Here is a 27,203-nt window from a genome sequence, read left to right on the forward strand (position 1 = left end):
TCTAACGACTCCTTTTTGGAATCACTTACCGCCCTAGTATGCTCATTTAACAATATCGATTACATTTTCACCTTCCCTGCAAAGTTCTGAGTTCTTTCCAGAACAGCTCAGGCTGGCTAATGATATTACTTACCTTCCTGCCATTCGTGACCCAACCAAGGAACATTGCATAAAAGCAAGTATCGTTCACCCTCATAGGCAACCCAATTAATTTTTCAGGCTGCAATAATCAAACTCCAGTTTTCACTGCGCCTTTCACTGACAATGCCTTGAATGAAAAGGGGTCTGCAGCTCGTGGTCGTGCGGTAGCGTTCTCGTTTCCCGCACCCGGGTTCCCGGGTTCGATTCCCGGCGGGGTCAGGGATTTTCTCTGCCTCGTGATGACGGTGTTGTGTGATGTCCTTAGGTTAGTTAGGTTTAAGTAGTTCTAAGTTCTAGGGGACTCATGACCATAGATGTTAAGTCCCATAGTGCTCAGAGCCATTTGAACCAATGAAAAGAGAAAAATGTATGGGTCATCTACTCTACAGATGTGTGATGAATGATGCGGTATAGAATATTTTCACCAACATGAACACCTTTACTGGCTTTTATTAGGACCACAGATTACTGCCTAATTTGTTTTACGGAATAGACAAATCTCATATATACTTGCATACTGCAAGATGAAGAATAAACACCCTGCAGCTGTTCCTGGATCAAACAGTAGATAACACCTGCTTTCAATAGTTGCTAATCTTGATATGTAATGAACAGTCAGTAAGACACTCCATAATTAATACTAATGCATTCAGTCAATAAGGCACCTCTCGTTCAGTTTATTTCCTTGACCATGACCCGCAGTATGTGTCGACTATAATTCAGCTGGAGAGATTTTTGAAATTCGAGTCACATGGAATTGGTAGTTATATCATAATCCTTGTTATAGATAGTACAGGATATGCTAGGAGTCATATGACAGGACCGATCATTCGAAGCAAATCAGTCCAGTAAACGTGGGCTCTAAAATGCATACCGTAAGAGTTACGAGCACTTATTCATTCTCGGTACTGTGAAACAAATCTCTTCTGCTCATGCGCTTCGATTTCCTTATTTCCATTGGAGGTAGTATAGAACAAAACTAGGAATAACTGTTTAGTAAACATGTTGTCTGACACGCTTACATTAAGAGCTGTGGGTACTCGTTCAGAAGAAGAGATGAGTTTCATATTAACGAAGACGAAAGAGTACTCCTAGATCTTAAGATATGTGTTGTAGAGCCCGTGTTTACTAGATTTTCCCTTCGAATTATCGTTCCCCGCATACTCCTGGATATTGACGTATCCACCTAGGACATCCTGTATACTATAGAGAACATATAGGCGCTTGTTCTTATGATAAAAGAAGGCCACTGTTGAAGATATGACGTCTGAGGGCACTGAGAACGCTTTTAATATAACGAAGGAAGCTAGACATACTCTGAATCTGTGCACTGCTGATGAAATTGGACTCGCAGTGATTAAGTACTGGATTTGAAAGTGGCCTGTAACAAAAGTCGAAACCTGGAATCCGAATAAAACTAAAAAGTGCCTCAACCTGTCTTCGTCTTCCTCCATTACTGAAATCGAAGTGTTAATGTTCCCGTTCAGCTCTCGTTTTGGGTAACTCATTTATAAGTTGTGGATATGTATCTTGGTTGATATCTCTTTCAGGGGTACAAATTTATAAGAAATGTGGCGACACTGTTTCTTCCGTTGAACAAGATTTTTACTTCAAAAGCAGTTGGTGAAATTAGTTGCCCAAATCAGCATACACAACACAAGTTAATCATTTATTAGTTGCTTTCATGGAGTCGCAGAATCCAGGTTAAAGTTGTGATCACGCCTTGTGCACTGCTCTGCCTGCCTTCTTGGCAGCTGTTCTGGCTTTGGCAGCTGTCCTGGCTTTGGCTATTGCCCTGGCTTTAGCATCTGTCCTGGCTTTGGCGTGAGATGCAGTCCTTGAGTTTGCGATGTGCCTCGAATTGCCTTTGCCCACACGGGATGCTGAAAATGAGGTCCAAAACATTAAATTTTTTGCAATATTTATACTCTTCAGGGTGTACACTTAGAGGACACTATGATAGGAAAAGATACATTCGTCTACATGTTGCAACAATGCGATCTGTGATTCTTACTGTCTTAGTGAGGTACTGCCTCCTTTTATAGCCTATAATATCAGTGACATGTTGGACTGTGACTCAATTTTAGACGTAAAAAACGTAACAAGTAGATTTTTAGAGTTCTAGGAGCACTTATATTTTGTTAGTAGGTGAAACGCAGCATGTAGAGTCTCGGTCTTGATGCTGTAGTACCTACTGTCAAAGTTCTTACAGACAGACCACCTTCAGCAGGCTACCAGACTCTCAATTCATGAACCGAAATAGGTGCAGTGGTCAGGGAACTGCATTCATATTCTACATGTGATGCATTCAGACTGTGTTATGGGATCCAGATTAGGTCTCTTTTGGTTTCACTCAAACTTTACAGAGAAATGTTGTGATGATTCCTTGAAAAGACTATGGGCAGCTCTTTACTCCTTCCTTGACAGTCTGAAAAAGTGCTCAGTCTCTGATTCATAGTAGGCTTTCCTAGTCCTTTTCAATATTTTCGACATCGGAAAACATTTCTGTCGATGACGCAGTGTGATGTAGGAACACAAGTTTTAATCATTAGCCTCAGTTCATAGCTTAAAAACCCCGTTGGTTCTCATCACTCTTTGCAGTGGCTAATATCCATGGTTAATAGATGAACCAATGTACGAAGGACTTACTCACCACAGCAATCTGTTACGTATAGGGGAAGCCGTGCTGCAGGATATTGTGCAATGACAACATAACAAAAAATTCCCAGCTCAAAAAATAATAAGAACTAACATTAATTAGTTAAACTCAAGGGAAGCGTAATTTAAGACTGAAGATGTTTTAAAATGAGCATTTAAAATAAAACATTAATACAAGTTTTCGAAAATAAACAAAAGACATTCTCGTGACGTTATTGCACTCTGCGCTTTTTATTTCTGTTCGTGATACTTGAGATGTGACTGTCGTCATGTACGTGTAAATCCATTTCTTCATAATCATAATAATTTGGTTTACTATATTTGTGGATGTCTGCAGAATCTAATATTTCCTCATACGTTCCCTCACAGACATTATTGCGATAGTTTTGGTGTTGCACTTTTGGTGTTCGCGACACACACTAGAAAGTATTCTTGTGCTCTGCGGTTGTTTAGGATTCACTGCCACCTCCATAACCGAGATCGCTTTAGTACGGAAGCGCTAGACACGGAGGCAGTCGGATCGAATCCCGTTACAGGAGAAATTTTTCGAAACTACTGTCTTTTCTATAAGGGGACGTGAGATGGCAGTATTCACTTAGGTATAACCAGAAAGACGTCAGTGTCTCTAGCTAGACATCTTACTAATAAAGCAAGATCTCAGCGTTTTATTCAGAGTTTGAGAAGCAGAAATTTCAGATAGACGTTCATTTCAGTTGCCACTGCTCTGCAGTGTAGACGAATTCATTTGCATTTGAGCAGAGACAGAAGTAGTCGAGTGTTGCACTAAGTGTGAGTAAACGTGATCTGCACCGAGGTCATATGTGGGGCCTGAGAATAAGCAGTATACAAATGGTATCACGAATGTTCTGCGCAAAGCAGTTGTAATGCGGCAATACAGTCTCGTAAACAGGGTATGAGCGCCGTGGTTGCTTCGACCACCCATACACCAAAAGTATTACAATCTGCTGGCTGTCAGTTGGGTGTTCAGTATATAGTGTTTGTTGGTGAAGTTCCATCACTATACGCTAGACGGCACCATGTAGAGCCGATTTTCTTGCGCAGTAGTTGGCGAACCTATTGCGACTTACAATTGCGTAGGAAAAAGGGTGTTAAAATCTGTCTGTGCAGAATCCACCGATATCATTTAACTGCAAAGCTATCTGTGTTTTCAATCTGTCTGTGCAGAATCCACCGATATCATTTAACTGCAAAGCTATCTGTGTTTTCAACTATATCTTGTATTTTTTGTTCATTTGTATATATCTACCAGCATATTACTACTTCTGTGGTCATGTGCATCATTTCCCTGTTTATGGGTTACTTTGACCACTGGTCATTGTTGCCACTGTATTACATACATACAATTTATTAAACAGTATTGCCGCCAATTACAGGATCGGACTAAGGAATACAAACATTATTCATTAGTATTAAGACGAAGGCTCATCTGCAATTGTTAATGTGCTTACAACTAAGAAAAATACATGTCAGTAATATATTGCCCAAATTACATTCTATTGTGGTTCAGGCTGTGATTCAGGAACAACATGTAATGTCATATATCCGCAGGAACAAGCAGTGAAGTTTGTTTTGCCACAAGTGTAGGGGTGAAACTCAAGGTATCACACTCAACTAACTTTGAAGATATGAGTGCGATCCTCCAACCTAATACCTTTCGTTATAATTATAATGTTGATTATGGATCACACTGTTTGACTTAGGTGCTGTACTAGGTTTGTTCCTGTTGGAGGCTTAAAAAAGAACTTTAAAAAGTTCAGATCAATGTTTTTATTTGTGGGTTGTCAAAGTTGAATCGTATTTTTGAAGTGAGGACCTTGAGTGAAATATTAGTTAACAGTAGTGAACGTAGAGGGTGGCCAATGTATCCCCGGATCCATGCTAACTTTGACCACTCTAACTTTTGCTATTACTTCTTCTGCACTTTAGAAAATATTGTATTAATCGGCATGTAATCCTTTCACACAAGAGTCCCTATGTTCACTAACATAAATATCATAGAAGTTGAAAAAACAATCATGGTAATCACATTTGAATCTGCAAATAGGCCAAAGGTTTACGGAACTCACATATTTGAATCGACAAGCACGTTACGTGCAAGAATGAGGTAGTAAATCAACAGCGGACTTCTTGGAGGAACCATTCCAGAATTTTCCTTCAGTGATTTAGGGTTAGCAGAGAAAACATAGCAGAGTCCCGGTGTTCCTACTTATGGGTCTTCCGAGTCATGTCTAGTGCCTCACGTTCTCGGTTCATCGGACGAAATCATGAGATACAGTTGATTTTGATCTGTCCGTCGGCATGAACTATTTGACCATACTTTGCCGTTCCATAATACCAAGGTATGTTTCGGCATTTCTCATTGCCGCTTCATTCAGATATCCATCCACGACGTAAGAAACCAGCACCACTACAAGCAATCATTCAACACAGTAATCCCCGTAACTTGCATACATATCTAACAAATTTTCCACAGGTGGAAACAAATCAATGCTAAACTTCCTCCGCTAACCGCGACAGGAAAGGAAGATGCCGGAATTTGCCAGGATGGGCAGTGATGATTCAGACATTCATGTACGCGCCTTCTTGCCCTACGTCCGCCCTCTCTACCAGCACTATCCAATATACAGCTGTAACTGAGTCGACGTACCTTGTTCGGTGGTAGTGGCCTCCGTCTGGGCCTCGGTCGCGGTTGTCGACTGTTCTGTAGAATTGCTGCTCTCGCTGCTCGTTTCGACGACTGGCCCGATTCCAGTAGGCAGCTCGCCTCCAAAGTCACCATCGTCGCCATCCACTGTCCCAGGAACGAATTCGGGGATACCCATCTCACCATCGTCACCACCCACTGGCCCAACAGAGAATTCGAGAATACCTATCTCTGGAGCACCATAGTCGCCATCCACTGTCCCTTGTAGGATTTCGGGGATACCTATCTCTTGAGCACCACCCTCTGGCCCAAAAAAGATTGCGGGAATACCCTGAGCAGCAGCGTAAGGAGCGTGTAGCACGAGCAGACACGCGCCGAACAGAACCATTACCAAGTTGCTGCTCATTGAAGTCGCGAGTCAGTCTCCGTGTACGTATATTGTGAAGACAACTGTGAAAGTCGACGAGTTGCACACTACCTTATATAGTAAGTAAAGTTTCCTAATAATAGATATTCCACCAAACTGAAGGTCACACTAATTAGCAGTACACTCGTTGAGGAAAACAAAAACCGGAGCAACTGCGATTGTCGTTTATCTGCTGCTATTGCAGCCGAGGCTAGTGACTCAGCATTCTTACTAATACTTGTAACATAGCTTATTCGAAAGAATGAGTTAATTACGAATTACGGAAATTTGCACTGTTCCGTACAATATTTGCACGTAACTCCTCTGTTACAAAGCGTGATGAGCAGTTCAAAACGATATGAAACAGAACACATAACAAAATGAGATAAAGAGTACAAAATGGTATAATCCTCCATTTTGGTGCAAGTAACATTAAGATTTATAAATTATAGAGCGCAGCAATCACTCGTCGTTTTTTGTGAGTTTTTGTAGGTTCTAATAAAACCTACAAAAAAGGACGACTAATTGCTGCGCTCTACAATTTATAAATCACGTAACAGTCGCTGAGTGCACTCACTTTCCTAATGGAAGGTAACCTGATTAGATTAAGAGTTTCTTCGAGTGAATGCACCGATCATAGAAAGTTGTTTAAATCCATATTCATTTTGTTCCTAGCTGTATACATATTAGCCAAAACTTGGCTTCCTTATTCATTTTTAAACAACATCGGTATCGATTATTTAATTTGCTGACATGCACTAAATAATATCAGACTGAAATTTTTACATGGTGTGCTTTCTTAAAGACTATTTGTGGTAGAATTGATTGTTGTCGGTTTCTATGCCTATGTCCACATTTGAATGAATTAAGAGCGAAATTGCTCGGTCGCAGAAAGTAATCATAAACATACATAACACTGCCGGAAAATGATAGTATTCAAAAAATTGTACATCTACATCTACATGGATATACTGCAAATCATATTTAAGTGCCTGGCAAAGGGTTCATCGAACCACCTTCGCAATATTTCTCTATTATTCCAATCTCGCACAGCGGCCGGAAAAACGAACCTATATCTTTCCGTGCAGGTTCTGATTTACCTTAGTTTATAATGACGATCGTTTCTCCCTATGTAAGTGGGCGTCAACAAAATATTTTCGCTTTCGGAGGAGAATACTGGTCATTGAAATTTCGGGAGAAGATTCCGCCGCAACGAAAAACGCTTTTGTTTTCAATGATGTATGCGATATCATTTCAGTGACACTCTCCCCCCTATTTCGCGACAATACAAAACGGGCTGCCCTTCTTAGAACTTTCCTTATGTAGTCCGTCAATCCTATCAGGTAAGAATCCCGCACCGCGCTTCAGTTTTGTAAAAGAGGACGGACAAGCGCACTGTCTCTAAGTGCCCTGCCACTGAAACGAAGACGCATTGGTTCAAATGCCTCTGAGCACTATGGGACTTAACTGCTGGGGTTATCAGTCTCCTATAACTTAGAACTACTTAAACCTAACTTACCTAAGGACATCAATCACATCCATGCCCGTGGCAACATTCGAGCCTGCGACCGCAGCGGTCGCGCGGTTTCAGACTGTAGCGCCTAGAACCGCTCGGCCATCCCGTCCGGCAAAGACGCATTCTTTGGTTAGCCTTCCCCACAACATTTTCTATGCGTTCTTTCCAATTTAAGTTGCTCCTAATTGTAATTCCTATGTATCTAGTTGAAATCGGCTTTTAGATTTGACTATATTATGGTATAATCAAAGTGTAGTTGATTCCTTTTAACGCTCATGTGGACGACCTCACACTTTTCGTTAGTTACGTCAATTGCAAATTTTTGCATCACGCAGAAGCCGCTCGGAGTGGCCGCGCGGTTAGAGGCGCCGAGTCACGGACTGGGCGGCCCCTCCCGCCGGAGGTTCGAGGTTCGAGTCCTCCCTCGGCATGGGTGTTTGTTTTGTTCTTAGCATAAGTTAGTTTAAGTAGTGTGTGAGTCTAGGGACTGATGACCTCAGTAGTTTGGTCCCTTAAGAATTCACTCACATTTGAACATTTTCCAACACACAGACATCTTTTCTAAATCGTTTTCCAATTTGTTTTGATCTTGTGATGACTTCAGTAGTCGGTGAACGACAGCATAATCTAAATGTAAACAAAGTAAGACGGCTGCTCAGTCTCCTGAATCGTTATATATAAGCAACAGAAAATGGCTGTAAGAGTGTTGCAAGAAATGTAACAAGAAATTCCATTTCTGTCTCTCTCTCTCTCTCTCTCTCTCTCTCCCTCTCTTTTTCTCCGTGCTGGAACGTCTGTGTGTCTGTCCGTCTGTCTCTCTCTCTCGTCTGAGTCGTCAGTCTTCTGATTGGATCCCCTGCCCCTCCCCCATCGAATTCCACTCCTCAGCCGACCTTTTCCTTTTCGTCTCAGTGAGGCATTTGCACCCTACGCCCCCTCAATTATTTGTTGGATATATTCTAATCTCTGACTTTCTCTACAAATTTTGCTCTCTACAGCTCCCTCTAGTACCACGAATGTTGTTCCCTGACGACTTAACAGACGTCCTACCATCCTAACCCTTTTCCTTCCCAGTGTTTTCCCTATATTCTTTTTCTCGCATATTCTGCGCAGAACCTCCTCATTCATTGCCTCGTCAACCCACATGCTTTTCAACATTATTCTGTAACATCACATCTCAAACGCTTCGATTCTCTTCCGTTCCGGTGTTCCTATAGAATGCTGTGCTCCAGACGTTCATTCTCAGAACTTCATTCCTCAAATGAAGACCTATGTTTTATACAGAAGGCCCTTATTGCCAGTGTTAGTCTGCTTTTTGTGTCCTGTGTTGTGGCCACATGTACACTACTGGCCATCAAAATTGCTACACCACAAAGATGACGTGCTACAGACGCGAAATTTAACCGATAGGAAGAAGATGCTGTGATATGCAAATGATTAGATTTTCAGAGCATTCACACAAGGTTGACGCCGGTGGCGACACCTACAATGTGCTGACATGAGGAAAGTTTCCAACCGATTAATCATACACAAACAGCAGTTGACCAGCGTTGCCTGGTGAAATGTTGTTGTGATGCCTCGTGTAAGGAGGAGAAATGCGTACCATCACGTTTCCGACTTCGATAAGGGTCAGATTGTAGCCTATCGCGATTGCGGTTTATCGTATCGCGACATTGCTGCTCGCATTGGTCGAGATCCAATGACTGTAAGCAGAATATGGAATCGGTGGGTTCAGGAGGGTAATACGGAACGCCGTGCTGGATCCCAACGGCATCGTATCACTAGCAGTCGAGATGACAGGCATCTTATCCGCATGGCTGTAACGGATCGTGCAGCCACGTCTCGATCCCTGAGTCAACAGATGGGGACGTTTGCAAGACAACAACCATCTGCACGAACAGTTAGACGACGTTAGCTGCAGCATGGACTATCAGCTCGGAGATCGTGGCTGCGGTTACATTTGACGCTGCATAACAGACAGGAGCGCCTGCGATGGTGTACTCAACGCCGAACCTGGGTGCACGATTGGCAAAACTTCATCTTTCGGATGAATTCAGGTTCTGTTTACAGCATCATGATGGTCGCATGCTTGTTTGGCGACATCGCGGTGAACGCACATTGGAAGCGTGTATTCGTCATCGCCATACTGGTGTATGACCTGGCGTGATGGTATGGGGTGCCATTGGTTACACGTCTCAGTCACCTCTTGTTCGCATTGACGGCACTTTGCCCCTTTGAACTGTCGACGTTACATTTTAGATGTGTTACGACCCGTGACTCTACCCTTCATTCGATACCTGCGAAACCCTACATTTCAGCAGGATTATGCACGACTGCATGTTGCAGGTCCTGTACGGGCCTTTCTGGATACAGAAAACGTTCGACTGCTGCCCTGGCCAGCACATTCTCCAGATCTCTCACCAATTGAAAACGTCTGGTCAATGGTGGCCGAGCAACTGGCTCGCCATAATACGCCAATCACTACTCTTGATGAACTGTGGTATCGTGTTGAAGCTGCATGGGCAGCTGTACCTGTACGCGCCATGCAAGCTCTGTTTGACTCAATGCCCAGGCGTATCAAGGCCGTTATTACGGTAAGAGGTGGTTGTTCTGGGTACTGATTTCTCAGGATCTATGCACCCAAACTGCGTGAAAATGTACTCACATGTCAGTTCTAGTATAATATATTTGTCCAATGAATACCTCTTTATCATCTGCATTTCTTCTTGGTGTAGCAATTTTAATGGCCAGTTGTGTAGTAAGCGTTTCTTCAAGCAGTGGAGAATGGCAAAACAGAGGCACGCCAGCGACCGAGGGATTACGAAGTAGGCCGGCACAGATAGCCTTCCTGACAGCAGCAGTCTACCAACAGACTGACGCAAGGACTCACACAGACCGAGCGAAGCCTGGAGAGTGCTGAGTAAGGGGAAGTCAGGCCAGCACCCTAAGTTACGCTGCAGTATACTGCGGGAGTAATAACAAAAAGCTACCACCGAGGGTAAAAAACGTCCTCCTGACGGATATAAATAGTGGGGCGCAGGCAGCAACAGACAGAAGCCATTAGAAAGCAGCTCGGATCTGAGGACGGACGTGGTCCGCGTCCAGATGTTGAATATTCGTAGGTGACGATTCCAGAAGTCTGTTCCAGCTCGCAGGAGTCATCCGTTCGCCGCCAGATGTCAACCTTCAGCTCTGGAGGTTGGTCCGAGTTCGGTCAGCACCATGGCTGACTAAATACAGCGAGAACTTCCAGCAGGACCGGCCACAGCGCGGTCTTGGTCACAGGCGCCGCCGGGAACGGACGCCCGGACTTCATGGCAACCCGGCCCCAAGGTGTATGGTTGATCCATGACGGACATCGCGACTGACGGCATCCCAGCCGCCGGTGCAGCAGGTGTCGGCAGCTGACCTCACGGCGACGAGTTCATCTCAGCCACAGGGCATCCTGGCTTCAGCGGAGCACTGGTGGCCTGAGACTTCCGAGTGCGATCAGCGGCGCGCGTTGCGCGCATTGTCGGAGAATCTACACAGCAGCAGCCGGGCGGAGGGATCCGCAGGGCTGGGCAGCGACGACGAGCGAGAAATTGTAAAGAAAGTTCAATAAATAATTGTAAAACTCCACGCCGTCTCAGCCTTTGGCGAAGCCACTGTGTCTGCTGCTCACAAGTGGTGCAGAAGTCGTAACACCTCCTTGCTCCCTCCGTCATTATTTTGCTGCCTAGGTACCAGAATCCCTTAACTTCGTCTACTTCGTGATCCCAAATTTGATGTTATGTTTCTCACTGTTATCATTTCTGCAGCTTCTCACTACTCTCATCTGTTTTCGATTTATCTCAGCCCATGTTCTGTACTCCTTAGATTGTTGATTCCATCCAACATATCATGTAATTCTTCTTTGCTTTCACTGAGGGTAGCAATGTTGTTAGCGAATCGTATCATTGATATCCTTTCACCCCGAATTTTAATCCCGCTGTTGAAACTTCGTTTCATTTCCCTCATTGCTTTAAAGACGTGTAGATTGAATAGTAGCGATGAAAGACTACATTCCTTCTTTACGCCCTTTTTAATCCTAGCTTTTTTAATCTTTGCCTTCCAGTCTTATTATTCCTTCTTGGTTGTTGTACATATTTATGCTACCTCTATTTCCCTACAGCTTACCAATATTGTCCTTAGAATTGTGAACAACATGCACCATTTTACATTATCGAACGCTTTTCCAGGTCGACAAATCCTATGGACGTCTCCTGATTTTCTTTAGTATTGCTTTCACTATCAGCCGCATGTTGCAACTGCCACTCTGGTGTCTTTAGCTTTCCTAAAGCCAAACTGTTCGTCATCTAACAAATCCTCAGTTTTCTTTTCCATTCTTCTGTATATTATTTCTGTCAACAGCCTGAATGCATGAGGAGTTAAGCTACTTGTGCGATAATTCTCATGCTTGTTAGCTTTTGCACCCTTCGGAATTGTGTGACTGACTTTTTTTCGGAAGTCTGATGGTATGTCGCCAGTCTCATAACTTCTACACACCAGTGTGAATAGTGTTTTTGTTGCCACATCCCCCAATGGTCTCACAAATTCATTTTGCCTTATTTGAGCTTAAATCGTCCAAAGCTCTTTTAAATTCTGCTTCAAATACTGGATTCCCTATTTCTTCGCTGTCGTCAAACGTTCCTTCTTCTAAAATGTCATCAGAAAAGTTTTCTCCCTTCAGTGTATTTTCTCCATCTGTCCTCTCTCTCTTCTGCGTTTACCGTTGAGCTCTTAATATTACCGACTTTGCTTTTAATTTCACTAAAGGTTGTTTTGGCTTCTCTATAAGTTGAGTCAGTTCTTCCGATAATCATTTCTTTTTCGATTCCTTCACATTTTTCATGCAGTTATTTTGCCTTAGCTTTTATGCACTTCTTATTTATTTCATTCCCAAGTGACTTGAATTTCTGTGTACCTGAATGCCCTTGTACATTTTTGTACTTACTTCTTTCGTCGGTCAACTGAAGAATATCTTCTGTTACCCATGGTTTCATCATAATTAATTTCTTTGTACCTACGATTTTCTTTCCAACTGAACTGCCCACTGAGCTATTCATTATCGCAGTATATATCGCTTTAGAGAAATTCACGTGTGTTTCTTCATTCCTTAGTAATTCCATGTCCCACTTCCTTTCTCTGTGATTTTTCCTGACTAGTCTCTTGAACTTCAGTCCACTTTTCATCATTACTAAATTTTTGAGTCTATATCTACTCCTGCGTAAGCGTTACAATACAGTATCTAATTTCGGAAACTTTCCTGACCATTATGTAGCCTAACTGAAATCTTCCCTTATCTCGGCCTTTTCCAAGTATGTCTTCTCATCTTGTGTTTCTTGAACAAGGTATTCGCCTTCACTATCTGAAATTTACTGTAGAACTCAATTAGTCCTTCTGCTCTCTCATTCCTGCTACCAAGCACATATTCTTCCGCAACCATTTATTCTTTTCCTTCCCTACAACTGCGTTCCATTCCCCCGTGACAACTACATTTTTATCTCCCTCTACCCGTTGAATATCCTTATATACTTTCTCTGTCTCTTCATCCTCGGCTTGCAACGTCGTCATGTATACCTGGACTGTTTTTCTCGGTGTTGGTTGGTCACCGAACTGTTCACGGTAACTCATTCTCTGTGTTACTTTCCTAATCATAAGCGATCTTATTCCTGTTATGCCATTCTCTGTTGCTGTTGACATTATGTTATACTCTTGGGCTCAGATTTTTTGATCTTCTTGTCATTTCACTTCACTAACCCGCAACTATATCCAGATTGAGACTTGGAATTTCCTCATCAGGGTTTCTAGCTTCCTTACTACGTTAGCACTTCTGACATTCCACACTCTGGCCCTTTCGTTAGTTAGTCTTTTTCTCATGATCACTTCCTCTCGGCAGTCCCCTCCCGGAGATCTGAAAGAAGGTCTAGTCCGGAATCTTTTGGTAATGGTGAGGTCAACATGACTCTTTTTCAATTATGGGCCAGACTACCTGTGGATACACATTATTTGTCTTTAATGCAGTCGTTTCCATCGCCTTCTGCATCCGTATGCCGTTGATTATTGCTGGATCTTTCGCCTTTGAGGGCAGTTTCCCAACCCCATGGGCAAGAGGCTGCCCTGGACCTCCATCCGCTCCTCCGCTCTCTTTGACAAGGCTGTAGACCGACTGAGGGTGACTTCCTATGTCGGAAATCGTCGGCCGCCAAAGATGGTGATTTTTATTCAGTAGTTAAACCAAGGCAAGGTTCAAACCTGGGACCAATGACGTTTTCATTACTGATCAAAGACTCTACCACTAGACCATGTGTTATACGGATACCTCTGAGCATAGTGCCTGTGTTGGAACTCGGAACAGTTTTCTGCTGGCTTCTAAGGCCGTGGTTCGAGATGTAGGATGCTACTCCTAGTAGGTATCCGTTGGTGGATCATGGTATTTTAAACATTCTATAAATCCTAGAATTGATATTGAGTTCGCGGATTCGTCCACACCAGTGGCCAGCCCAGTTACTACCAGCACTGAGGCGGACCCCTCAACCTCAGTCGGTTGGGAGGGGCGGGGGGGGGTTAGGGGGAGAGGGTGCGTCTTTGGATGTGGCAGGCTGCGAAAGACTTCACGGAGGGCCGCATGTACGGCCTCCCCGTTAATCTGACGAACACTTTCCAGGTGCTGTCTGTGGCTGGCGGTTCCCTCAACCAGATGTAGTCACTTGTCGTGTTTCAGATGAAGCTTCTGAGCTTTCAAGATCCTGGCAGTCACAGAGAATGGGACTGTCGATGGAAGCTCGAACGGTGCAAGCAACTGCAGGCCGTGTCTCACGTCAGTACCAATGTTGTGCCTCGCTATGAACTGAAGGAGACTCTCAATGATTTAGAGCGGCTATCTGAAGTGGTAAAGGCTGACAGTCATCCTTATGAGATTAAAGCAGAGCTCACTATTTTCAACACACTCGGCACTCCCGAATGTGAACCTCTGGTACACAGCAGAGTGGAGGCTCCGAATCAGATTCCGATACGGTTCTGTGACCATGTAAGCTCTAAATTCCTCGACTTGCGCCATATGGTCGTGGGGTTTCGCGTTCCGCTAACAGAAAGCAGTGATACGCAAATCGTTATAGTCGCTGAAACATGGTTAAAACAGGAGATAAGTTCAGCTGTAATTTTTGCAAAGAAACAAACGGCGTTCGGAAGGGACAGGCCAATTGCGGCTTCCGATGGCGTGTTTGTTGCTATTAGACGTAGTGTATATTGTAGCGAAACTGAAGTGGATAGTTAGCATGTTTAGATGTCATTCTTGACAACCGGAACGAATAATAATTGAATATTTTTACTGACCTCCCAACTCAGCTGATACAATTGTTGTAAGGTTCAAAGCAAACTTGAGTTTAATTTCAAGCGCGTATATGACTCATAATATTATACTTGTAGTTGGTGGTGACTTCAATTTACCCTCGATACGTTGGCAAAAATACCTCTTTAAATCCGGAGGTACACGTTAAACATGATCCGAAATTGTGCAAAACGCATTATCTGAAAATTATTTCGAGTAAGTAGTTGATGATCCCACTCGCATAGTAAACGGTTGTGAAAACACACTTATCCTCTTAGCAACAAATAATTCTGATCTAATAACGAGCATAAAATCGGCTCAGGGATTTGTGAAAGGGTTGTAGAAGCGAGACTGAGCACCGTAACTTCCAAACTCAGCAAAAATAAACGAAAAACGTATATATCCAAAAACCCAGATATTAATTCCATTGAGCGTTCCTAAGAGACAACTCAGCTCCGTCGAAGTTAACAATGTAAGTGTAGGCCAGATGTGGATTAAATGCAGAGAAATAGTATCGAAAACCATTGAGAGATTTATACCAAATAAATTAACAAAAGAGGGACCTGAAGATTTCATGTCATTACGTAAACAAGACTACTATGACGTTAACTTCAGATTTCTGAAATAAATTTTGGGCTCACAGATAAGCTTAAACAGTGCATTCATTCTTGGCATTAGCTTTATGCCTCACAAATCAGAGAGGGCCGCAGGAGACTGCCTAACGCCTGTCACTTCCTTAACAGAGCCGTAAGAAGGTGGATAAGACTGAAAGAAGTAAAGACATGTAAGTCACTATCTGAGGTACGCGGCTTCGCTCAAGGAGTTGATAAGAGATTGTCTGGTAGTTGGAATAAATGGATACACTTTAAAGTGTAAGAGGTGGAAAAAAATTATTGAAAACGTATTCTAAATATTTACAATACTTGTTAAAATATAAGAGGGATTTTTTTTTATTAAAAACATATTCTAACTAGCTATGGGGTTTGCCCAGAAAGTAATGCACCGAATTTTTTTTCTTTAACAGTTCTTTATTGAACATAATGAGAATTACTCGCACGAAGGAAAAGTATTTTATCTACACACCCCATTTTTTCACATAATCTTCATCCCGTTCTATGGGTTTCCTCCAGAGCGAAACATGGGCGTGTTATGTTCTGTCGGTACCAATCCTTGTCCTGGTGGCGGAGCCAGTGCTTCACTTTGTGAATCACCTCCTCATCGTCCTCAAAATCTCTTCCGCGAATCCTATCCTTTAATGGGCCAATCAAGTGGAAGTTCGAGGGGCTAGGTCAGGGCTGTAGTGTGGACGGGGTAGCACCGTCCAACCCTGCTTTGCTATGTGTTCAACAGTCGTCATACGTCTTTGGGACCGAGAGTTATCGTGTTGCAGCATAACTTCTCCTGGGTTGTTGTGGCGCTAAAGTCACCAGAAGCGCATCTTGAGTCTTGTTAATGTGTTGGCATATGCTTCTGAATTAATGGTACCACCTCTTGGCGTCACATCAATGAGAATCACACCTTCACAGTCCCAGAATACGGTGATCAAGACTTTACCGGCGGAAGCAGTTGCTTTGAATTTTTTCTTCTGTGGGGAGTGGGAATGTCGCCATTCCATCGACTGGTGTTTTGTTTCGGGCTCAAAATGGTGAACCCAGGTTTTATCACGTGTCTCAAACAGGGACAAGAAGGCCTCCCTGTCAGCTTCAAAACGTTGCAACAAATCAAGACAAACGTTTTTCCTGTGCGATTTGTGATCCACCGTTAGACTCCACGGGACCCATCTTGCACACAGCTTTCAATATCCAAGAGTGCGGATAATTGCATCCACTCTTCCTTTGCTGATTCAATGATGCAGTGCCAATTGCCGACTAGTAATGCGTCTGTCCTCGCGAATGACAACATCAGCTCGCTGCAATACGTCAGGTGTGACAGCTCTGGATGGTCTCCCCGACTGCAGCAAATGGTGGAGCTCCGTCGAATTTCCTTCTGATGACCTCACCCTCCGTCCCCAGCGACTAACTGCACTTCTTTCGACAGCAGATGCTCCATAGACTTTGCATAAGCATTTGTGAATATTCCCCACAGTTTCTTTCTCTGCAGGGAGAAAGAAAGTCAATGACTGCACGTTGCTTGTAACGTATATCACCTACAGACGCCATTTTGAAACTGTCCTGCAGCTACGCTCTCAGTTGGAAGTGACGGAAACTTGGCGCGCTCACTCAGGAAACTTCAAATAATACATAAGTGACGTTTCGCATTCGTATCATCGTTTTCGGCTGAGAAATTGTGGTGCATTACTTTCTGGGCAATGCTCAAACAGTACTTGTTTATAAACAACAATTTTCATTTCTTTATCCAGGGTATATATGAACAAACTTTTCAAATTTTCTATTCTAGAGCAAACTACGTATAGTTGACCGTGAGAGAAGCAGAAGTCTCTGAGGTCGATGTCGCAGTATTTTTAAGTTTGTCCTACCGTGTTGGTAATTGTAAAACCGTAGGCTAATTTTACTGGAAATTTGAGTCTTTTAAACTTAATTGGCTGTTCGGTACAGATCAGTGGTATGTTGGGGATAAATAGCGTGTGTACTTTCCTGTCATAAGTTCGGCTTCGATGATGTTATTAGACAGCTATTTGACTATCAGCCTTATTCCACTACATAGTTTTGGTGAGTAGAGATTTCTGAGGAGTATGATCGGAGATCCAATTTTGAGTCCAAGGCAGTCTGATGGCATTTCTGGTACTTGTACCGAGTTTAAAAATTCTGTAGGGAAGTTCACACTTTCTTCAACACATACCATCGTGTCGATCGATTTGTATATTCTCTTTCACCGGGAATTTTCTTTTGAATATTAAAGTTGATATCGTCAACAATATTATTTTAGGTTGCCAAAATTTCTCATTCAAGTTGCCAGTCGGGATTGATATAGTTGTATGGACAAATATGATCAATGAGTTCGGTTTCAACAGTGACTACGTTGCAGAAATCACTGCTTGCTTAATGAGGGCGGTCGTCTGCACAGTGGGATATGTGCCTTCGCCTATCTGTAAATGTTGCAGAGCAAAATGTGCTGTTGTTTCCTATTTCAATAGTTTAACTCTCATATTCTTTGTTAGTCGCAGTATTTGCATGTGTGGCCAGAGGTGTGGTGTTTTAACGCATACACTAATTTCGTCTGCTGGTGTTGACCTGGAGATAACTGGAATTGTTTGTCGAAAATCTCCTGAGAGCATGAGTGGAACACCTCCCATCCCCTCAGAGTTTCCTCGCAAGTCTTGTAATGTTGTGTCCACGGCTTCGAGTGATCTTTTTATACTCCGTTGCGCATTCGTCCCATAAGATAATTTTAACTTGCTTTAGAAGTTCACCCCGTCCGGATACTCTAAGTTTTTCATACCGGGTATTGTTCTTCTTCTATATTCATCGTTGTTGCAGGGCGGAATGGGCAGTACGTCCTTCTTCCGTAAGTGTGGCAGCAATGCCGGCTGATGCCAGTCCAAGTGCGATGTGTGTTATAGCACGTATTTCCGCCAGCAATAGATTTCTTAGAAACAGTTTCCCGATGTCGCCTGATGCGTCCAAGTAAATAATTCAGTCAGTGTTGTTGTCGATCCCGTCCATGATAACGTCGTAAATTTCCTTTAGACTGTCATTGAGGAGTGGTTCGTTGTGAGCAATGTATTGAAGTAATTCGTTGATGTTGTAGCTTTTTTTCCTTTGTAATTTTGAAGTTTAGCACACTGATAGCATCTTTTCATGGTGCTTCCATCCCAAATTGTAGGAAGGTCTGGTTGTTTATTGCTAAACATTTATCTAATAGGTGAATGAGTGTTTCATTGAAGTTGTTGTCACTGAATTCGATGGTCAGTTCAGGATGAGCTTGTCGTTTTAGTACAGTATGTCATCACTCATACTCTGTTTGGAGTCCCATAGCTGTTTCGGATTCCATTCGTTACATGTTGATGGAATTACGGCGAATGAGTCTCTCATTTTCTCATCTGAAGCTGTAAATGAGGCCTCTTGTAGTTTTAACTTCCAGTGATTGTCGTTTTCCAGTAATGGTAAGCGTTGGCATGCTTCTCTGTACGTCTGGCGTAGGTAACCGTCAACATTCTTCAGATCTTCGAAACTTGTTGGCTCCGTATTTCGTGCAGCAACAACCGGAGATAGAAACATTCGGCGTAGTTCGGATGTACGGTGTATATTCGACCTAATGTGCCGTTTTCATGATTCCTGGATGATCTTCTACTGGAATTCCTTGGTTTCGTCGTTGAAAGGTTTTTCTTGTTGTATAATAGGTATGGACGTCGACATATAGTAATGTTTTCGCGAATGCATCCGCTTGGCATAATGTTATGTTCTGAAGTGGGCCGCTTGCTGGTGGTGTGTTTTGTGATGTAATCTGTCTGCCCACTCGCCAAACGTATTGCTAGATGTTGTATAGTTGGTTACGTTGCGCGTATGGGGAAAACAGAAAATCGGGCACGCTGCTTCGTTACTGTTGTTGTATCTTCCCATTTGGCACATGAGGATCCTGTCTGTTTTGTTGTTCGCTGTCTTTGGCTATTTGAAATACTGTCTTTGTTACATACTCACAGAGATATTTGATGGATTTTACTGAATTGCAGTATTTATTTCTTATCTATTTCCATTCCGCCGAATTCTCGTATCCGTATTTGCTCTGAAACTACCGTTTTGGGGTGATCGTATTCTGTATTTGAGATAGTAATCATCTCCGGGTTGTGTGTCGTCCAGTTATGGTTCTGGGTATTCCTTGGACATTTTCCATCACTTATAAGTGAGGAGTTGGGGTTTAATGCTCGGAATTTCTGTGACTCATGTTTTTCATTACTGTGTAGTACAGTTGCGGATCATCTTGTGGATTGGGAAATTCAGCTTGGATGATTTTGTCGATATCTGTGGAATGAATTCTGCCGTGTTGGCATATGAGATTATGTGAATCAGGCAGTCCTCGTTTTTGCCATTCGATTGTGTACTCCAGATTGTAACAGTTCCAAACATGTGTCTTTTGTGATGACTTCAATAAATCTCATTTGCTTTTGTAGAAAAACTTGAGCTATTATCTCGTATCGGTGCATGGGGGCTTGTCCGTATCTTGCTCTTTGATTTCTAAACATGAAGAGTTGAATGTGAATGTTATGAAGAGGTAATTTCGTCCATATTTTCGTATGTAGGTCATAGCATCTGTTCGTGCCTGAGACTTGGACTTCTTACGTATGATGAGGGTAAGATTATCATTGTTCCAATGTCGTCAGAATTTCCGTTATTTATAGTGTGACTCGAAGGTGGATGTATCCTTCCGTGCGTAGTTTCTTCTGATTCAATCTTATGTAAAGCATCCGTTCCGCTTTCGTTTTTTGCATACATATCTACCAGGAATTGTTGGAATAAACGGTGAGGGTTGAGAATGTGAGTGTATGTTTCACTGTCTCTGATCATTAAGCGGTAAGCATAGAACTCCTTGGAAATGACTTTTCTGTTTGTTTCTGCGCCTGTTTCAGGTTGGATTTGTTTTACATTAAATGATATCCGTCTTCTCCGTGCAGAAATACTAATGGGTATTGGAGGGCGTCATATTATCGGCGTTTCTTTGCAATGCGTTGTACTCCTTCTCTTCTTCGTTGTACACTTATATCATGGCTTATGTTTTCATTGTCCATAATTCCGATGACGACTTCATCTATCTGAAGTACATTAAATCGACGTAATGTTGTCCAGGTGGTCTTTGTCGGCTCGAATTATAACGTTGTAATTACCAGAAATCATTCGGTCTAATGCTCTTTTGATTATGTGAATCAGTTGATTGTATTTGTGAAGATGTTCTGTGAATTTTGACTACTTCTCGTCTCAATACACTGATATTTGTGCATCAATCAATTTTTGTTTTTTCATTTCCGATGACATGTATTTGCATAAATTTATTGTCTTTATTATGTAGTGATACGTAATGATCCCATGTTGATAGATTTGACCTCAGATGGAAAAAAACAAAATCGATTTCATCTGCATTAGTGTTGAGCGAAGTGACACCGAAAGAAGTCATTTGGAAGCTTTGTACGCTTTTATATTTCAACGAAAGAGTTTTGATTCAGGAGATTCCCCGGTCATGTAATGAAAAAATTCCTGCAGGGTGTGCTTCCAGCGGTGGTAATCGAATTATTCCATAATGGAAGAGAATCCTGGTGTCTCTCTACTGTACTTCTTGCGTTTCAAAATTGACAGATGTTAGCCATTTTTCCGATTACGAAGTGTTTGTGTTTGTTACATTCTTTCGTTGTATCGTAGTGGAATGCTTCATTCGTTAGGCTGTATGTTAATGGACCTCGTCCGCGCTTCTTGTAGGGTGATATTTTCATGGCTGGCTTGAGTTCGCAGTCTTTTATTACAAGATTGTGTCGCTATTCTTGATTCTTCAGTCCATTCATTTCGTTGTTCTTCCGTTGTTCTGCTTCTCACCGTGCTCATTGTCATTCGTTGCGAACTTAAGCATCTTTCGCGCTCTTCATCTGTTTTGCTGTTCTTTTTGTTTTCACCGTTTTGCTTCAGAACTGGCAAGATCTCCTCCTCTTTTACGTTTGGTCATTGTCTAAAATATGAATCAAATCAATTTTTAATTAGCAAATACACTAAGCACATTTTACATACTTTCACAATTTATATCCGATTTATATTCTGTCTCTGTATCACTGTTTGTTTTTATTTACTCACCGCACTACTTTTCCGGCACCTCCTTTCGTCGCTGATAAGAAAGTAACGTTCGAACTTACGACGGGTCTTACTTTATATATCCCTACCAATGGGTAGTCCAATCAGTGGCGAATTTCAGAACATACCAAAAAGGCTTCGAATGGTCTACAATGTTCCAGAACATTCCATAACATTCGAGAGTGTCCTGCAATGTTCACAATGATCCGGGATGTTCCGGAATGTTTCCGAACATTCTAGAATCTTCCCGAATGTTCTAAACTATCCCCGAACATTCCAGAACATCCCGGATCATGGTGGAACATTCGGGAATGTTGTGAAATGCTCTCGATTATTCTCGAACATTCTGGAATGTTCTCGAATACTCTCGGATTTTCTGGAAATTTCTAGAAATTTTTAGACGGCGAAACTTCCTAGCACTAATTTCTTCAAAAGCACGCCTGTCAGGTAAAAACGGGAACCTTTTTCATGGATGTGGGTTGGAGGGCTACCATACCATATAATTCGCTTGATTGTATCGGGACTCGTTTCTGACTTTTAGCGCCACTCACGTTGTACACAAATTTTTATGATATACATTGGTTAAGTCTACCGGGCAGCGCTGCAGTGCTTACTGCTTTCATTTTACTATAATGTCTAAATATCTAGGCGATACATGTATATTACTTTCACGAAAAAAAAAATTCCCTTTATGATGCTCCTGTTTTCCATTCTAAATCCTCGACTTTTCTGTATCTTTTGCATGTGTGCATGTCATTACCGATTTGCACTGACAGCGCTGCAATGCCCATAGTGTCCATATGTAATAATTACGTTTTTATGGAGCTAAATACTGTCATTATTTTCTGCCTGTTAGTCAATGCCGCCGCAACGGTACCTGTAGTATGTTAAGAATTGTACTTTTCTTGTTACTCTGTGTTACTCTTTTTGTCTGTACGCCTTGATCGCTTTTGCTACCATTTATATTCGATTGAATGTATCGTTTTCTTTTTATTGCTTTTTATGAAATATATGTAGCTTGTACTTTAGTACTATACTAGGCCTCATCAACGCCATCTGGTGTTCAAACTTTGTATCTTAATATGGCAACCATCCATCTTCAATCAGTCCACCTGTGATTGTTACTACTATAACATGCAACTTTTGTATTTATGTGCAGCATGATGTTTCAGGTTATGTGTCTTCTAATGGCGTACATATTTTTTGTGTGACCGATTATCTCGGCTGCGTGTTATATATAGCTATGGAACTTAACTTGTTTCCTACATCTGATGATGACAATGTCCGAAACGCTTAATATTTGAATAATGAAGTCAGCTTGCATCCAGTCAATAATTTTTTCCTCGGCGACTTATTCAGCATTTTGCAGACTGCCCAGTCTGAGGTGACTTAAGTCAAGGTACACCTTCTAATATCATGCCGGACCTCCTTCTTCCCGGCGTAGTACAGTAATTCAAAGTGTCGTGGACACAACAAGTCGTTGGAAGTCGCCTGCAGAAATAATGAGCCACGCTTCCTCTATAGCCGTCCGTAATTGCGAAACTGTTGCCGGTGCAGGGTTTTCTACGAACTGACCTCTCCATTATGTCCAACAACTGATCGATAGGTTTCACGCCGGGCGACCTGGGTGACCAAATCACTCGCTCGAATCGTCCAGAATGTTCCTCAGAACAACCACGAACAAGTGTGGCCCGATGACACGGCGCATTGTCCACCATAAAAATATCGTCCTTGTTTGGAAAAATGAAGTCCATTAAGTGCTCCAAATGGTTTGAAAGAAGCCGAAAATAACCGAGGACCTAGTCCATTCCATGTACACACAGCCCACACCATTATGGAGCTACCACCAGTTTCCATAGTGCCTTGTTGACAAACTGGGTGCATGGCTTCGTGGGGTATGCACTACACTCGAATCCTCCCACCAGCTGTTACCAACTGAAATCGGGACTCGTCTAACCAGGCCAGTCGTCTACGTTCCAACCGACATGGTCACGATGCCAGGAGAGGCGCTGCAGACGATGTCGTGCTGTTAACAAAGGCACTAGCGTCGGTCGTTTGCTGTCATAGCTCATTAACGCCACATTTCGCCGCCCTGTCCTAAGGAATACGTTCGTACGTGTTCTAGATTGATTTCTGCGGTTATTTCACGCAATGTTGTTTGTTTGTTAGCACTGACAACTCTAAGGAAACGCAATTGTCCTCTGTCGTTAAGTGAAGGTTGTCGACCTCTGTGCTGTCTATGGTGAGATGTAAAACCTGAAATTTGTTATTCTCGGCACACTCTTGGCACTGTGGGTCACGGAATATTGAATTCACTAACGATTTCCGAAATGGAATGTCCTGTGCCTCTAGCTTCAACTACCTACTGATAACAAACAGGCCCGAACTTACCGACTCTGTAAGCGCGGAACAGGGAATCAGTGATCATAAGTCCGTTGCAACATCCCTGAATATGGAAGTAAATAGGAATATAAAAATAGGAAGGAAGGTTTATCTGTTTAGCAAGAATAATAGAAGGCAGATTTCAGACTACCTAACAGATCAAAACGGAATTTTTTTTCCGACACCGACAATGTTGAGTGTTTATGGAAAAAGTTCAAAGCAATTGTAAAATGAGTTTTAGACAGGTACGTGCCGAGTAAAACTGTGAGGGACGGGAAAAACCCGCCGTGGTTCAACACCAAAGTTACGAAATTACTGCGAAAGCAAAGAGAGCTTCACTGCAAATTTAAACGCAGCCAAAACCTCTCAGACAAACAGGAGCTAAACGATCAAAGTTAGCGTAAGGAGGGCTATGCGTGAAACGTTCAGTGAATTCGAAAGTAAAATTCTATGTACCGACTTGACAGATAATCCTAGGAAGTTCTGGTCTTACGTTAAATCAGTTAGTGGATCGAAACAGCATATACAGACACTCTGGGATGATAATGGCATTGAAACAGAGGATGACACCCGTAAAGCTGAAATATTAAACACCTTTTTCCAAAGCTGTTTCACAGAGGAAGACCGCACTGCAGTTCCTTCTCTAAATCCTCGCACGAACGAAAAAATGGCTGACATCAAAATAAGTGTCCAAGGAATAGAAAAGCAACTGAAATCACTCAACAGAGGAAAATCCACTGGACCTGACGGGATACCAATTCGATTCTACACAGAGTCCGCGAAAGAACTTGCCCCCCTCCTAACAGCCGTGTACCGCAAGTCTCTAGAGGAACGGAAGGTTCCAAATGATTGGAAAAGAGCACAGGTAGTCCCAGTCTTCAAGAAGGGTTGTCGAGCAGATGCGTAAAACTATAGACCTATATCTCTGACATCGATCTGTCGTAGAATTTTAGAACATGTTTTTTGCTCGCGTATCATGTCGTTTCTGAAAACCCAGAATCTACTATGTAGGAATCAACATGGATTCCGGAAACAGTGATTGTGTGAGACCTAACTCGCTTCATTTGTTCATGAGACCCAGAAAATATTACATACAGGCTCCCAGGTAGATGCCATTTTCCTTGACTTCCGGAAGGCGTTCGATACAGTTCCGCACTGTCGCCTTATAAACAAAGTAAGAGCCTACGGAATATCAGACCAGCTGTGTGGCTGGATTGAAGAGTTTTTAGCAAACAAAACACAGCATGTTGTACTCAATGGAGAGACGTCTACAGACGTTAAAGCAACTTCTGGCGTGTTACAGGTGAGTGTTATAGGACCATTGCTTTTCACAATATATATAAATGACCTAGTAGATAGTGTCGGAAGTTCCATGCGGCTATTCGCGGATGATGCTGTAGTATACAGAGAAGTTGCACCATTAGAAAACTGCAGCGAAATGCGGGAAGATCTGCAGCGGATAGGCACTTGGTGCATGGAGTGGCAACTGACCCTTAACATAGACAAATGTAATGTAATGTATTGCGAATACATAGAGAGGAGGATCCTTTATTGTATGATTATATGACAGCGGAACAAACACTGGTAGCAGTTACTTCTGTAAAGTATCAGGGAGTATGCGTACGGAACGATTTGAAGTGGAATGATCATATAAAATTAATTGTTGGTAAGGCGGGTGCAAGGTTGAGATTCATTGCGAGAGTCCTTAGAAAATGTAGTCCATCAACAAAGGACGTGGCTTACAAAACACTCGTTTGACCTCTACTTGAGTATTGCTCATCAGTGTGGGATCCGTACCAGGTCGGGTTGACAGAGGAGATAGAGAAGATCCAAAGAAGAGCGGCGCGTTTCGTCACAGGGTTATTTGGTAAGGGTGGTAGCGTTACGGAGGTGTTTAGCAAACTCAAGTGGCAGACTCTTCAAGAGAGGCGCTCTGTATCGCGGTGTAGCTTGCTGTCCAGGTTTCGAGAGGGTGCGTTTCTGGATGAGGTATCGAATATATTGCTTCCCCCTACTTATACCTCCCGAGGAGATCACGAATGTAAAATTAGAGAGATTAGAGCGCGCACGGAGGCTTTCCGACAGTCGTTCTTCCCGCGAAAGGGAGGTAATGACAGTGGCACGTAGAGTGCCCTCCGCCACACACCGTTGGGTGCCTTGCGGAGTATAAATGTAGATGTAGACCATTCTGTGTTCCAAGACTGTTAATTCCCGTCGTGCGGCCATAATCAAATCGGAAACATTTTTACACGAATCATCTGAGTACAAAAGACAGCTCCGCCAATGCACTAGTCTTTTATATCTTGCCGACTTTCGTGACTCACTGTATGTATAAGAGTGAATACACAAGAGAAGAGCTAAAGGGAGTATTACAGAAAGGAACAGGACCTAAATGAAGAAGGCTGGAGCCGGCCGCGGTGGTCTAGCGGTTCTGGCGCTGCAGTCCGGAACCGCGGGACTGCTACGGTCGCAGGTTCGAATCCTGCCTCGGGCATGGGTGTATGTGATGTCCTTAGGTTAGTTAGGTTTAAGTAGTTCTAAGTTCTAGGGGACTTATGGCCTAAGATGTTGAGTCCCATAGTGCTCAGAGCCATTTTTTTTTTGAAGAAGGCTGGAGATATACTACGAGAAGAATTTTTCAAAGTAATGAAATGATAAGTCGAAGTAAGATCCCTGGAGACGACATTCATTCAGATCTACTGATATCCTTCGGAGAACCATCAATGTGTTCAAGATGAACGAGACAGAGGAAGTTCCCTCAGATTTCAAGAAATTCTGTATTGCACAAGAGCTAAACATTGTACAAATGTCACATGTTGCATTTCGAAGAAAAACTCTATAAGTTTTTTGTACAAACATTCGATACGGGCGACACACCGATTTCTTTGGACTCCCTATGAATATCTCTCGTACGCGCTCCACATTCACTCCACTCACACTTGGTCGACCGCTTCTCTTTGCCAGGCACAAGCAACCCGTCGTAACGAATTTGTTGTGCCAGTGGTAAGTGGCCTTCCTTGTTGGTGGCTTCTTACCGTACTTGGTTCCAAACATCCGTTGAACAACTGTAGCACACTTGTTTTTGTCGAGCTCCAACACACAGAAAGCTCGCTCCGCACCTGAACTCGCCATGTTTGCGACTAGCGCTGACTATCGGCAAATTAGCGAACTACGCTGTGGCGGTGTACATGAAAAAAAACAAAAAAACTTTCAGCGTTTCTCTTCAGAATGACGTATGTATGGTATCTGTACAATGTTTGGTTCCTGTACAACAAATAACTGAAATTGTTCTCGTACTTTATGTTTACCCTGTACATTATGATAGCACACCTGCCATGTCATTGTATTGCCTCGAC

General features: G+C 42.7%; 2 protein-coding genes across 5 annotated transcripts in view; both read right to left on the bottom strand.

The window, feature by feature from the left end:
* The window catches only part of LOC126473502 (uncharacterized), a 156,506-nt gene that overhangs the window by 47,467 nt on the left and 81,836 nt on the right, over positions 1-27,203 (bottom strand). The gene's annotated exons all lie outside the window — the stretch shown is intronic.
* The window catches only part of LOC126473479 (uncharacterized), a 67,653-nt gene continuing 42,174 nt past the window's right edge, over positions 1,725-27,203 (bottom strand). The window contains exons 2-3 of one of the 3 annotated variants that reach the window (XM_050100573.1): positions 5,468-5,602; positions 1,725-2,024 (exon numbers count right to left, since the gene is read on the bottom strand). In XM_050100573.1, the coding sequence (XP_049956530.1) occupies positions 1,858-2,024; positions 5,468-5,602 (302 nt within the window). In that variant the 3' untranslated portion in view covers positions 1,725-1,857. Of the gene's footprint in view, positions 2,025-5,467; positions 5,690-27,203 lie in introns of all 3 variants that reach the window. The other 2 variants (XM_050100582.1, XM_050100566.1) reach the window with 2 other exon arrangements.

The sequence above is a fragment of the Schistocerca serialis genome, chromosome 1, assembly GCF_023864345.2.
Source record: "Schistocerca serialis cubense isolate TAMUIC-IGC-003099 chromosome 1, iqSchSeri2.2, whole genome shotgun sequence".
Classification (NCBI taxonomy): Eukaryota; Metazoa; Arthropoda; class Insecta; order Orthoptera; family Acrididae; genus Schistocerca; species Schistocerca serialis.